The sequence below is a fragment of the Montipora foliosa genome, chromosome 14, assembly GCF_036669935.1.
Source record: "Montipora foliosa isolate CH-2021 chromosome 14, ASM3666993v2, whole genome shotgun sequence".
NCBI classification, from domain to species: domain Eukaryota; kingdom Metazoa; phylum Cnidaria; class Anthozoa; order Scleractinia; family Acroporidae; genus Montipora; species Montipora foliosa.
Window position 1 is genome coordinate 20,248,998 of NC_090882.1, and position 12,500 is coordinate 20,261,497.

The window sequence follows — 12,500 nt, forward strand, 5'->3', positions numbered from 1 at the left end:
CTCTTAAGGGTTCTTTTCAAAATTTCTGACAAGCACCCCCACCTTTTTATATGAGAGTCTCCCCTCCATGGGCCACGTCTATTGTCGGGAGTCAGGGTGGTTTAGTGGTCATCAATAGTGCCTCCCACCTCTGTGACCCAGGTTGAACTCTGGCCTCGGGTCGTATGTGGGCTGAGTTTCAGTCCATCTCAACCTGACTCCGAGGGTTTTTCTCCAGGAACTCCGGTTCTCCTCAAAATCGACTCCCAGTCAATTACATCTGGCTGGGTTTGCGGTGCTGCGAGATCACTCATGGATCATATGGTGGCAGCCGTGGGCGCCTCCACATGCATTCGGTCCGATCCCGTTGAGCCGGTTGATCCTGAAAAGCCCTTTTAGGGAGCAGTCAACTAAGCACATATTTACATTTACATTTACATTGTGAAATAACAACTGTGAAGCATTACAAGCTAATTACACTTTAATACTGGGTGTATTTTTTTAAAATCAAGGATCAAATCCTGAGCCCTTCAATACATTGAATTATAATATAAACAGATAAAATATTGTTTAACCTGTTTCAACATGTCTGCCTCAGCTGCGCAAACTCCAAATGCATCAAACGGACTTCTCCCTGGCACTGCTGACAGTCGTTCCTTTTGATCAAACTTCTCTAAATAAGAACTCATTGCATTTGTAGAGCCATTGCTTACTTTCCTCAGAGTTGACTGATGATAGAAATTCTCTTCATCCAAGTCGTAAGGGTAGGTTTTAGACAAGGTGATATTACCAATGGGATTAGTACTGATGTCCTGATCAGTCGCGAAAGCATTTGGATCAGACTGGAGCAGCTCTACGTTCCTGACCACATTAACATCAGGTGATAGCTGAGTATATCCCTGCACTATCTTAAAGCAGTAGGTGCACACTCTCAATTGCCCTATCAATCAACAAAAATGAATACCAAATCGACATCTTAAAAAAAATAATACGGTAATTATTATAGTCTAAAATTTTAACAATTTTTGCCTTTCACTTACAGAATTAAATTATATTGCAAGTGGTGGTTATTGCTTTCAATATCAGCAACAGTGCTATAATGCACTTAAAAACTTCTACTTTGCAAAGCCATGGGAAGCACGGTGGCCTCATGGTTAGAATACTGGACTCCAGATCAAGTGGTCCGGGATCGGGTCCTGGCTGGGAACATTGTGTTGTGTTCCTGGGCAAGACACTTTACTCTCGCGGTGCCTCTCTCCACCCAGGTGTATAAATTGATACCGGCGAAATGCTGGGGGTAACCCTGCGATGGACAAGCATCCCATCCAGGGGGGAGTAGAAATACTCCTAGTCGCTTCATGCTAATGAAACCGGAGATAAGCACCGGCCTGATGGACCTTCTGGCTTGTAAGCAGAGACTTAACTTCGCAAATCCAAGAGTCTGTAGATGCGATACAACAATGCCATGAATCAAGGCTGCTGCCTAAGAAAATTTCCTGGTAGCCCTTCGGGCTTCCAACATTAATAGTTAGTAGCCCAAGTCATTTTTTCAAGAGCCCAGAAATAATTAATCTAATCCCAGCTGGGATCAAATTTACAAGAAAGTTAGGATGAATCAAGTAAGGTGCCTGTTTAGGCTACTTGTTCAGAAATTTGGTTGCCTGCACTCACAAATAAGGCCCCCAGGCGACTGGACGACCGTTAGGCAGCAGCCTTGCACAAATATCATCACCATCTGTCATCAGCCATTAGACTATGGGAAAAATACAAAATAATTATTGCTGGAAAGATTCCATTCTTTTTATTTAGGGTCTTACTAAACTATATCTTGTATCTTACCTGTGTACCCCATGAGCAAACCAGGGATTTCCAAGTAGCAACATGTGTAGCAAAATATTTGTCCACAAAGACGACAGTGGTGTCTGCGACGGAAGGTGTTGAACTTTTCTCCACATTCGTAACACTCCTTGCAATTCTCATCTGGCATCCAGTACTGCTTGAAATTGCTTTCTTTGTACTCTTGACGGAGCTAAAATATTAAATAACAAGAAATGCCAACAGATGCAAGTACTATTTATTTGGCTATTTATGAAGACAAGTCCACTTTCTGGAATAACTGTAAAAATTATCTGCCTAAAATTATGTTATCGATCCTTTGAACAGAGTTTCTTTTTCTTGAGACATTTAGAGGTATTTGTATGAGCATGAAGACATTGAAACAATTATTGTAAATGGGATAGGAAGTTTGATTATGTGAAATATACTCATGGTGGGGCATTTGAATGGCCATTTGACACAGCAGGTACAAAACACAGTTCTCAGGTCACAGGTCTCTGTTTTACCAATTCAGAAACAGACCTAAACAATCATTAAAGCTTAAACCTTAGGCCTAATTGGATCTAAACAAGAGTTTTTAGGCCTAAGGATAGTTTTCTCACCCAAGGTCTGGCCCCTGGTACTCGGAGATCATATGTTTCAGGTCAGAGAAAGTTTTATGGCCATCTGAACGGCCATTTGACGCGGCAGGTACAAAACACAGTTCTCAGGTCACAGGTCTCTGTTTTACCAATTCAGAAACAAACCTAAACATTCATTAATAAAAAAGCTAACCTTAGGCCTAAGTAGACCTAAACAAGAGTTTTAATGCCTAAGGTTAGCTCTAATGAATGTTTACATTTGTTTCTGTATTAGTAAAACAGAGACCTGTGACCTGAGAACTGTCTTTTGTGCGTGCCTCCATTTGACACTGGGGCAAGGGGAGTTTAAAAGTCCAAAATGTTTGGGCAGGGAAATCGAGACAACCAACCAAAAGGCTTAGTTGGTAGAGCAATTATAATTAGCTTACCACGAAGAAGGTTGTAGGTCTCTTCATAAAATAACTGAAGAGAACTTAGTGCTTCCTCTTTGATTACATTTGCAAAAGGTTACTGTGACTTTAAAATCTTCCCAGATAAGGAAAATAAACTGGCAAAAACAACATGTTAGCTTAAATCACCAAAATAATATAAAATAGTTGTCCAATTACAATAGCAAACAATGGTTTGTGCTAAACCATTTCAGGACTCCATCTCACAATCAAAAGTTTTGTGTGTGTTTTTGGTAAGGGGGAGGGGGGTTAAGAACCCAATACTATTTGAAAAGAGGAGAGCACATGGTTCCAATGCATTGTTGTGCTTGGGCCTTTACAGGGCACATTTAAAGTGGAGGCTCTGTTGTGGAAGGCCTGGCTAACACAGTATTAAGTAAATTGAACCCACAACCTCAGGGTTAGATCATGACCGCTGCTCTACCCACTGAGCCGCAAGGTCAGACGGGAGAAGGCCGTGCTTCACAACCAACGTTTGCAAAAACGTAATCCTTCCTGGCACTTGTACATGTTCATTGCCATGTCTTTAACATCGTCAATTCCCACAGCCTGCTCCCGTCTGACCTTGTAGCTCTGGCAGTCGGTAGAGCAGCGGTGATCTAACCCGAAGGTCGCGGGTTCAATTCCCACCCTGGTCAGAGTTTTTCTCTGCCCTTGTGTGGGCCCATTTCCATCAGTAGGGCTAAAGCCCCGTTCAAACGGTCATGATAGTTGATGATAGTTGATGATAGTTTCAACTATCATTCACTATCATTGACTATCATGTTTGCGATCAAACGGTCCATGATAGTTCATGATAGTTGACGAAATCGCGCAATGTGCTGGCGTAGCTAACTGGTACCTAGTCTCCTACCGCGCGCGATTGTAAACAAACAATGTAAACAATGTAAACAATGTAAACATCCCGATTGTGGTAGTCATCGCAAAAAATGTTCCACAAACATGGCCGTGCCTCGTACTCATCTATTAGGTTGCATATCAAACTACTACTCCACTTCTCGTTGTCTGGTTTTTTAGCTTTTTTAGCTTTTCTCACTTTCTCGCTTTCATCGTCACTGTCGTCCGAATATTCGTCCAAATTATTGTTTTGTTGTTCCTCACAGGATGATGGCAAACTTGCGGTAGACATATTGCATTGAGCCCGCCTTGGTTACCCCCGCTGACCGAAAAACTATCATGCACTATCATCCGCTCGGTCAAACGGAAAAAACTATCATGAACTATCATGTCGAATTTGAACATGTCCAAACTGCATGATAGTTGATGATAGTTGATGATAGTGAATGATAGTTCGTGTTCAAACGTGCGTGATAGTTGAAACTATCATCAACTATCATCAACTATCATGACCGTTTGAACGGGGCTTAACGCTCACATGGTTCATATTGGGTAGAAACTTAGCACTTCACATTACACTCTAATCAGTTAAGTCTGTTGATTAAGTAAATTGGTTTTCTCACTTGTCCTCTACCACCCGCGGCTGCATCCAAGCGACCAAGAACAGCGTGGACATTCCGAGAACCGGCAGAGGAAGGGTGTCTTATTCTGCTACCGACAACCGCGCTGGAGTGATAACTGGCCTTGCGTCCTACAACTGGTGAAGACGACCAAGGACGTTGAATATCAGGATTTCTCGTTGATGAAATTGACGTTCGCTTCTGGAGCTGCGGAGAGTTTCGAGGATTGACAAGTGAATTAAATGAACCTTGTTTCTTTGCGCTGTCGACCTTAACCGCCACTCGTGCTTCAGGTCTCCTTCTTTGAAAAAATCGCGCCAGGGAAAAAGTAGATGTAGTCGTTTCTGGACTAAGTGGACGAAAGGACGTCAACCTGACATTATCCTGGGAATCACCCATTCTTGCCTTTCAAGGCAGTCCGTTCCAAGACACCATACAAAGTTTTGCTATCGTTTTCTCCGGCATTTTCGAAGAAAAAGTTAACTTTCTTCTATTTTGACGAAATATATACACTTGTGACACTCATTTCCTTTGAAAACATCTCTTTATGAGTCTGCAGTCATGGCGTACGTTTTGTATGGTGGGTACTTGATATATGAAGATTTTTACGTACTGTACCCGATCGATTTGGCAAAATGGCGACAAGCGTGGAGGAAATAAATCACATCCGAGAAACTCTAGCACTGCAGATCTCGGAGGTGGAAATGCTTCGATCTATGTATCCGACAGAAGATGAGTTTAAAGTGGATGAGCAAGTTCTCGCAGACATACAAGAATTTTGTTCAGGAAGAACAAATTTGGAGCCAAATGGTCTTAATTTTTCACTAACGATAAGCTTATTACATGGTGAATTCGGTGAGGCAAATCGTGACCGAGAAAACATGATAGAAGTGTCGTTTTACTTTCCTCAGGAATACCCTAACAGAAAACCAGAGTTGTTTGCTAGATCACAGGATGTAAACAGAGAGGCCCAGAGGGAATTAAACGATGAATTGAATTCACACTTATCATCTCTTGAAAGAGGTGAGCTCTGCACTTTGTCTGTCATTCAGTGGGTTCAAGAAAATGGAGGAATTTATATCAGAAGAAGTCAAGACGACAAATTAACTACGGCAGAGAGTAAACTACGGGAAAATGATCACAAAACTAAAAAAAATGGAACTTTCCTGAGAATGTGGTTGTATATGCATCATATTTATAGTAAAACAAAGAGAAAAGATATTTTACAATGGGCGTGCGATTATGACCTTACTGGTTTTTGTCTCCCAGGTAAACCAGGGGTTGTTTGTTTGGAAGGCAATGAGATAAATGTCGAGGAATATTTCAGCCGTTTGCGTCGACTAAATTGGAAGAAAATTACATGTAGACACAGAGAGAAAGGAGATGAGAACTTGAGCATTGATGATCAAAGAAAATTTTCGGGATTTGATGAACTATTTTTCGAAGTTCATGGGACAAGAGAGAATCACATGGATATGGGCCAGTTTCTTCATTATTTGGAACAGCATAACTTGGGTGATATCTTTCAGATTTTATTTGGAATAGAAGGGAAATCTTCTCTAAATAGTTGAGGGCATTTTTCTTTTTCAAGAAGGTTTTCCTTATTTTTTGGTAATCATGTGAGTCTCTAGAAATTCTTTTATGAGTGAGGCACAGAAACTTAGTTTTATCAAATGAATCTGTAAAAGTAATAACCTCTTACTAAAGGTGCTGTTACACTGTAAACTGTTTCGTGCAACTTGTCCCGCCACCATATCGCAAAAACATTGCGAGACAAGTTGCACGAACATTTCACGTGTAACAGTGCCTTAAACGCGCACAAAGACGGTACTGGGGAATATTGGCCCGAGGTTGTGGCAGTATTGGCCTTGCTGTGCTCGGTCCGTACGAAAACGACCAAGGGCCAATATTCCCCATTATTATATGGTTCTGTCTCACAAGGACTGGGAACTACCAAGTTCACGAATTTGATTGGCTGAAATCGATATTGACCGCGGTCTAGATTTTCCCATCTAGACCGGCATCTAGACCGGTAATGTTTTGCGGTGAAAAGTTGGAAACTAAAATGCAAAAATATTGAGTATTTTCTTCTACCTATATTTATTTATGGAAGTGCCAAACAGCATGATGACAAAAGAGAGGATGACGAGCAAACTTTGACAGAATTAAGTTCAGCTCATCGCCACTCATCACCGTTCACAAGCAAAATGTCAGTTAGTACAAACCAGTTACATTAAACGAATTAAATTGTTCTTGGTTGCCATATAATAAACATCTTATGAACCAAGCTTAGTCAGTCTGTATGGGAGAATCTTGACCTCGGTCTGTACTCACAACCTTGGTCAAGATTCTCCCATACAGACCTCCTGCTCGGTTGATAAGAGCTAAATACAGTCCCAAACAAGTGAGGTTAGTAAGTTGTTTATTTTAAGGCATCATTTCTCTGAATGATAGATAGGACACTTCTCTGCTTGGTGAATGTTCGTAACCCTTTGTCTTCCATCAGCAAACTTTGGACAGTAACCTTTTACATGTAAAACTAAATTCCACTTGCTATAATTATTATTGTACTGTTGTGATCAAAAAAATTAATTTCTGCTTTTCAAAAAGTTTTTGTGTTTCGCTCAACTTTAATTTCCCAGGAGAGAAAAATTATGGAAACGGACTGTTTCCATGGTAATGGTTCATACTGTAAAATCCAGACCAAAAACCATCCAATTAGAGGACTCCATTTAGCCTCAGAATAGCTTGCCATATAATAAATAAAAGTACAGTGGTGAGTTTACTTCAATCAGCTCATTTCATCAAACCAACTTTCCTTGTTTACAGCACGGTTTGATCCATGTCACTGTTCATTGGAGTAACCGGCTCCATCTTTTGTCCAAAATATAATCACATAGTGATGATAAATAAAGTCACTGAAGGTCAGTTGTTTCCAACGTATACTGTACCTGCTCACTTACTATTGAGGGCATTTATTTTTTCTCAATGCATGAGCAGGCAGAATTCTGCAAATCCTGCAATCTGATTGGCTCTGGAGGAGGGCAGAATTTTTCTACCTTGCCGGCCAGAATCCTAGCCCTTGTTGGGTGAGCTTGTGTAATGACCTAAAATTTCCATTTTTTGGCACCGAATCCGTTTACATACAGAAGTAAGTGTTTCAGAACAGATTTTTATTAGACAAGAGGTGCGGAAATAGAATTCAGACAAAAATATTTCTGTTTGAAACGTTCAGTTTGTAAGTCGCTTATTGCATTCGCTATCAAGGGCAGTGGGAGTCAACAATTCAAAAAGTGATTTCAGAGAGGAAGAGAGAGAGAGTGAGGAAAAAAATAAAGAAGTTATTTAACAGCTAAGGGTTGGTCCGTATAGCGAAAAACTTTGACCTCGGTCTTGAAAAAGTTGCCCTCAGCCTGCGGCTTCAGGTCACATTTCACAGGTCACTCATTGCAGGTCATTGTTTTATGTTTCGGAAAGTAACCAAAACCCTCAATTTGGCTAACCCTAGGGCCGCCAAAGGTTGGTATTTAGGCCTAGGGTTAGCCAAATTGAGGGTTTTGTGTTACTTTCAAAAAGGCAAAACATTGACTTGCAACGAGTGACCTGTGGAATGTGACCTGTGTTTTAGACCTGCCGCAGCAAACGAGGAGGAAGTGATGTGTTGCTTTACTGTCATGTGCACTTTATAAGTGTTGCTTGGGTAGAATAGCTCCTCCATGTGAAATAGAAATCCTTTTTTTTTTAAAAAAAAACCCTTTCTCCCACTTCCTACTTTTTTGTGTGTGTGTGGAAAAGATCTCAGCCACCCACCCACAGTTTTCTATACCCTCCCAGAATGGAGTAGCAAAGAGTCAAGTCAATCTCAAAAATGGCAGCTTCTGCGGGTCCTGGAACACAAATTACATAAAAGAAAAGAAGCAAAGACAGAAAACAAAATAACTCCAAATAAAGACTAATCCCAAGTGACCAAAAACACAATGCTTTCTGGTTCCTGCAGAAAGACCCCCAAAAATAGACCAAATTGAAATTGACTAAGTCAATGTTGTACATAATTCAAACACTTTGAGAATGAACCGTTTTCTTCCAGGCATTTCCATATAATTTAAATGTGAATGCTACATTGTAATGCAAATACAATACACAAAGAATCTTAACCCCGGGAGATTTGAATTGGGTACAACATCGAGTTAGCCGTTTTTGTGAGGCCCTGACATGGTAAATTCCGACAAGCGACATGGCCCAAAAAGTAGTGACAGCACATAAAATGAAATCCTTTTAGACATGTATCATAGGTCTTGAATGCCGTTATTCGATTAACTTTTTACTGTAGGATTGTTACTGAGAAATTCATCTGACAAAAGACATCCTTTCCCAGCAAAATTCCGAGAGTGAACCGATTAAACCCCGACACGAGTGATTTTAAAATTCAGACAAGCGACACGGGACCCCTCCCTTTGTCAGGGCCTCTTTTGTCCATTTGAAAATTATTGTTGCGTGACAAAGGACGCGAGGAGATTGAGTACTAGTTGTCGATTGCTCTTTCCGACAAGCGACAGCTTCGGCTGGAAGGACGTTCACAGATCGCTTATACCTACTTGTTTGTTTAAAATTTACTGGAGTGACAAACAGGTACGCTATTGTTATTTTCTTCTTTCATATTGTCCCAACAAATCACAACGAACCTTAGAGCAGATCGGATTCGAAAGTGACGATATCGAAGTATAATCGAGCGAACTCTAACCCGAAAGCAAAATTTCCTGGGAGCGTTGTTACATACATCTACAGGAATGCGTTGTGATCTTAGTTTTTAATTCTTTGCAACTAAAGTAGTTATGCCTTGGTGTAATTTGTTTACATTGTTTCTTTTGTTTTCCCTAAACTAGTGTTCGATAATAAATATTGAGGATAATTTAGTAAGATTTCCGCTGAAGCTCTCGTCGCTGTTCTTGCCTTCCAATATGTCACCATGATTTGTTCTCTGTGGGCGGAATTCAACAAGTAACTTTTTCGCGCAACAATTCAGCATACCAAAATTTCACGGGTCAAATAACTTTTCGAAGAACTTGATAAGTCGTAAAACCAAATTTATTTTATTTTTCTAAAAAAATATTTTGCCAAACAGTCTCGCTCTTTTGACATGCTTTCCTTTATACAAGTTGTTTTACTCTATGCTTGTATCATTACGGCAGCTATCAGTTTATTTTCATAACACCGAATAATCTCAAGGAGAATATCAAAAGGCCGACATCTTGTAAGCGATTTTTTTTGACTTGCTGCATGGTTTGCGTAATCTCGTTTTGCAACAATTATATTGTTTATTTTGGACAGACATCCTCTTAATTAAATCGATTCAAATTTAAAATTTATAAACATTTGTTCGATCGATGTGATGAAATGAACCCATCAAAGATGAAAGTAAATGGCTTATGTAATTAACTTTTTTCTGTGTATTAAACTTCTTTTGAAAAGTAATATTTATTAAAACTTGTTGTGGTAAGAATGCACCGAGTTCCGTTTCAAAACAGAGACAATATAATACTACGACATGTGATTTTAATTTCCTCTACGTTGACTTCGATGTAACTAAAACCCCCCCAGTTGTTGCTTAGTTATTTCCGTCCAGCAAATAATCTTATAAGAATCAAATTGCAACAGCAACAAATTATTTATTATCCAGCACGGGAATTTTCATTTATCTCCCATTTGCTGAGTTTATACAGTAACTGTCAGACCATGTTAAACCACGTGATTTCTTGCTTTCATTTCCAATAGCAATTTACAACATCTTTGTATTAAGTTTACCTTGTGTTAAAGAGTACCACTTGTGGCTCTCAAAAAGCCACTTATTTGCTTATGAATGGCATGTATTAGAATTAGATCTACAGAGTCAAAATGAAAGAATCACTTCAGAACATGTCAAGAGAAACTTATACAGCATTACATAGTTTACAATGAAGTATTATTTCTCCTGTAATGGTTTAGTCTTATTTTCAAGGGTCTTCACAGCAGGCTTCACAATGTCAGCTGTTCATGGTCCAAGCCCTGGTGCACAAATTGTGAAAGTAGGCTGGGTCCAAAAGAGAGGTACTGTATTGATTTGTGATCTTAGAGGGGCTATTTTCAGGGAAAATCTTTAGTTAATCAGGAGTTTAAAACTCGAAAATGGTAATGTGGAATTCCTTTACTGATAAAATTATTGTTACGTCACAAACAAGATGATTCTGAAGCAAAACGACCTTTATCGAGGCTATTTGCTATTAACTTGATAAATATTGGGCTGACTTTTGTCAAGATTACCCAAATGCAGTCCGTTTCAATCTTGTCCATTGGTGTTCATCCATGCTTCCCTTTCCTTTTGCTGTATTTCTTTTATGTTGTTCAACAGTTTTAAGTGGTTGCAAGGTTTCATTCTACTGTACTTACATGAAATTACATCATTGTGTGACATAGCTCCTTTATTTACAGTAAAAGATGTTACAACATGGCAATTGGCCCAGTGACACCTCAAATGCCCCAGAATGCATTGTGATAATGTTGGTAATGATAGACACCTGTCAGTCTTTCTGACCTCAAAGTTTTACTGTACATGAAATTGTTTTAAATCTCGCCCATAGGGGAGTACATCAGGACGTGGAGATCAAGATATTTTCAGCTTTGGAGTGATGGCAGTTTCATTGGATACAAGGAAGTTCCTAAATCAAGAGAAACTGAACCTCTTAATAACTTCTCAGTTTCCAGTAAGTACTGGTAAATGGATTATCAACACGTTGCTGGGCTTTGTGCAATATTGGAGATAACTGTAGTAGTCCAGAATTTTTTCTTTTTTAAAATATCTTGGTGTATATGTTGCCGGTAAAACCCATTCTCAGGTTGAATCTGTTTTAACCTAGGTTAAATTGGTGATCCTTATTTACCTACAGACAGGTTGAATAACACACTTAGATGAATTGAAGAAACTTTTTTTAGAGCTTGAATTAAGCCTAGAGAAAAATTAGGGTCAGGTTAGGATTTCTTATGGTTATTATACATGGATAGCAATTTACTTATTATACAGAAGTAAATAATTAAAACAACTGTGTTTGGTTCAGCATGTTCGTCGCTGTAGTGTAGAGGTGTTAAGATTTGGAGGGTCAGAGTTCGAGAACTTGTAAGTACATAGTACAGTTCTTTGTTCCCTTACTATGTTGTAATGTTGAGACTGAAGGGCTAAGTGTATGAATACAGAAACCGATAAGATGATACGAAACATTAAGAAGATGTGTTGAGATGAGTAAGGCATAGGTTTGACGGCAGGTAAAGGTGTTTTCAATCCTTTTATATGGGGTTGATTAGGTAGAGTGCATATTCAAGCTACTAGGTAAAATGAGAATCGCCAATTACGGATGCATGATTTATAAGGGTTAATTCATTAGGTGCTCATTCAAGTACATTACACAGACCTCTATGTGATAATTTTTATTGTTATTTTGTTGACAGAATGTCAGATAATGAGAACAGAAAAGCCAAAGTCAAATTCATTTATAATAAGGTACTGTGCCAGTTTCTTCATTTTTTTTTTTTCAGCTCGATCTGTAAGTCCATTTAAAGTGGACGTACTATCATCAAAAAATCAAATCTTATTTTCCTTTGGTTTTCAAAACTATGTTGACTCAACACTAAGTGACCAAAGTCTTAAGCCTTCATTTCAAAAAGACACCTGTCTATTTTAACAGGAATTTTCCTATGTAAATGGATTGCGTGATGTTGTGGAAAACTACTGGAAGCTTTGGCAACCGCTTTAACATTGTGAAAGTGAAAGTACTTTGACCTAAACAATGAGCTTTTGACTACTGGACAAGCCTTGACTGCGAGGGTGAGGGGAGTAGAGTACACTAGGGACAAGTGAGGAATAAAAGTACTCCCTTAGGGCTCATTAACCCCAGTTAAAAGCTTAAACTTATAACACAGCTGATTTCAGCTGGCTGTAAGCTGTGGTCCAAGGTCGCACATGGATCGTATAGCGCCTGCCAGAGGCGCCATTGTATGCTTTCAGTTCGACCTTGTTGAGCTGCGTCGTTGCTGTACTAGCGACGACGATTAGCGGCGACAATTATTATTATTATTATTATTACTGTGAAATCCAAAACTTACAACTTACATGTAGACTCAAAGTAAACAACCTTTGGATAAAAATCAAAGCTCAAATTTTTGCCAGGCAG

At 39.3% G+C, this 12,500-nt stretch overlaps 3 protein-coding genes across 4 annotated transcripts in view; 2 read left to right on the top strand and 1 right to left on the bottom strand.

Moving 5' to 3' along the window:
* The window catches only part of LOC137984241 (1-phosphatidylinositol 3-phosphate 5-kinase-like), a 56,173-nt gene extending 51,322 nt beyond the window's left edge, over window positions 1-4,851 (bottom strand). The window contains exons 1-3 of one of the 2 annotated variants that reach the window (XM_068831359.1): window positions 4,306-4,851; window positions 1,819-2,008; window positions 555-919 (exon numbers count right to left, since the gene is read on the bottom strand). In XM_068831359.1, the coding sequence (XP_068687460.1) occupies window positions 555-919; window positions 1,819-2,008; window positions 4,306-4,701 (951 nt within the window). In that variant the 5' untranslated portion in view covers window positions 4,702-4,851. The remainder of the gene's footprint in view (window positions 1-554; window positions 920-1,818; window positions 2,009-4,305) is intronic. The other variant, XM_068831358.1, reaches the window with a different exon arrangement.
* An 81-nt stretch (window positions 4,852-4,932) lies between these two features.
* LOC137984762 (RWD domain-containing protein 2A-like) lies at window positions 4,933-7,629 on the top strand. The gene has a single exon (XM_068832031.1). The coding sequence runs from the start codon at window positions 4,938-4,940 to the stop codon at window positions 5,871-5,873; it is 936 nt and encodes a 311-aa protein (XP_068688132.1). The 5' UTR covers window positions 4,933-4,937; the 3' UTR covers window positions 5,874-7,629.
* Window positions 7,630-8,825: 1,196 nt separating this feature from the next.
* Window positions 8,826-12,500, top strand: part of LOC137984960 (RAC-gamma serine/threonine-protein kinase-like) — a 15,894-nt gene continuing 12,219 nt past the window's right edge. Inside the window, exons 1-4 of the mRNA XM_068832334.1 lie at window positions 8,826-8,931; window positions 10,298-10,386; window positions 10,917-11,039; window positions 11,779-11,830. Coding sequence (XP_068688435.1) covers window positions 10,320-10,386; window positions 10,917-11,039; window positions 11,779-11,830 — 242 coding nt within the window. The 5' untranslated portion in view covers window positions 8,826-8,931; window positions 10,298-10,319. The remainder of the gene's footprint in view (window positions 8,932-10,297; window positions 10,387-10,916; window positions 11,040-11,778; window positions 11,831-12,500) is intronic.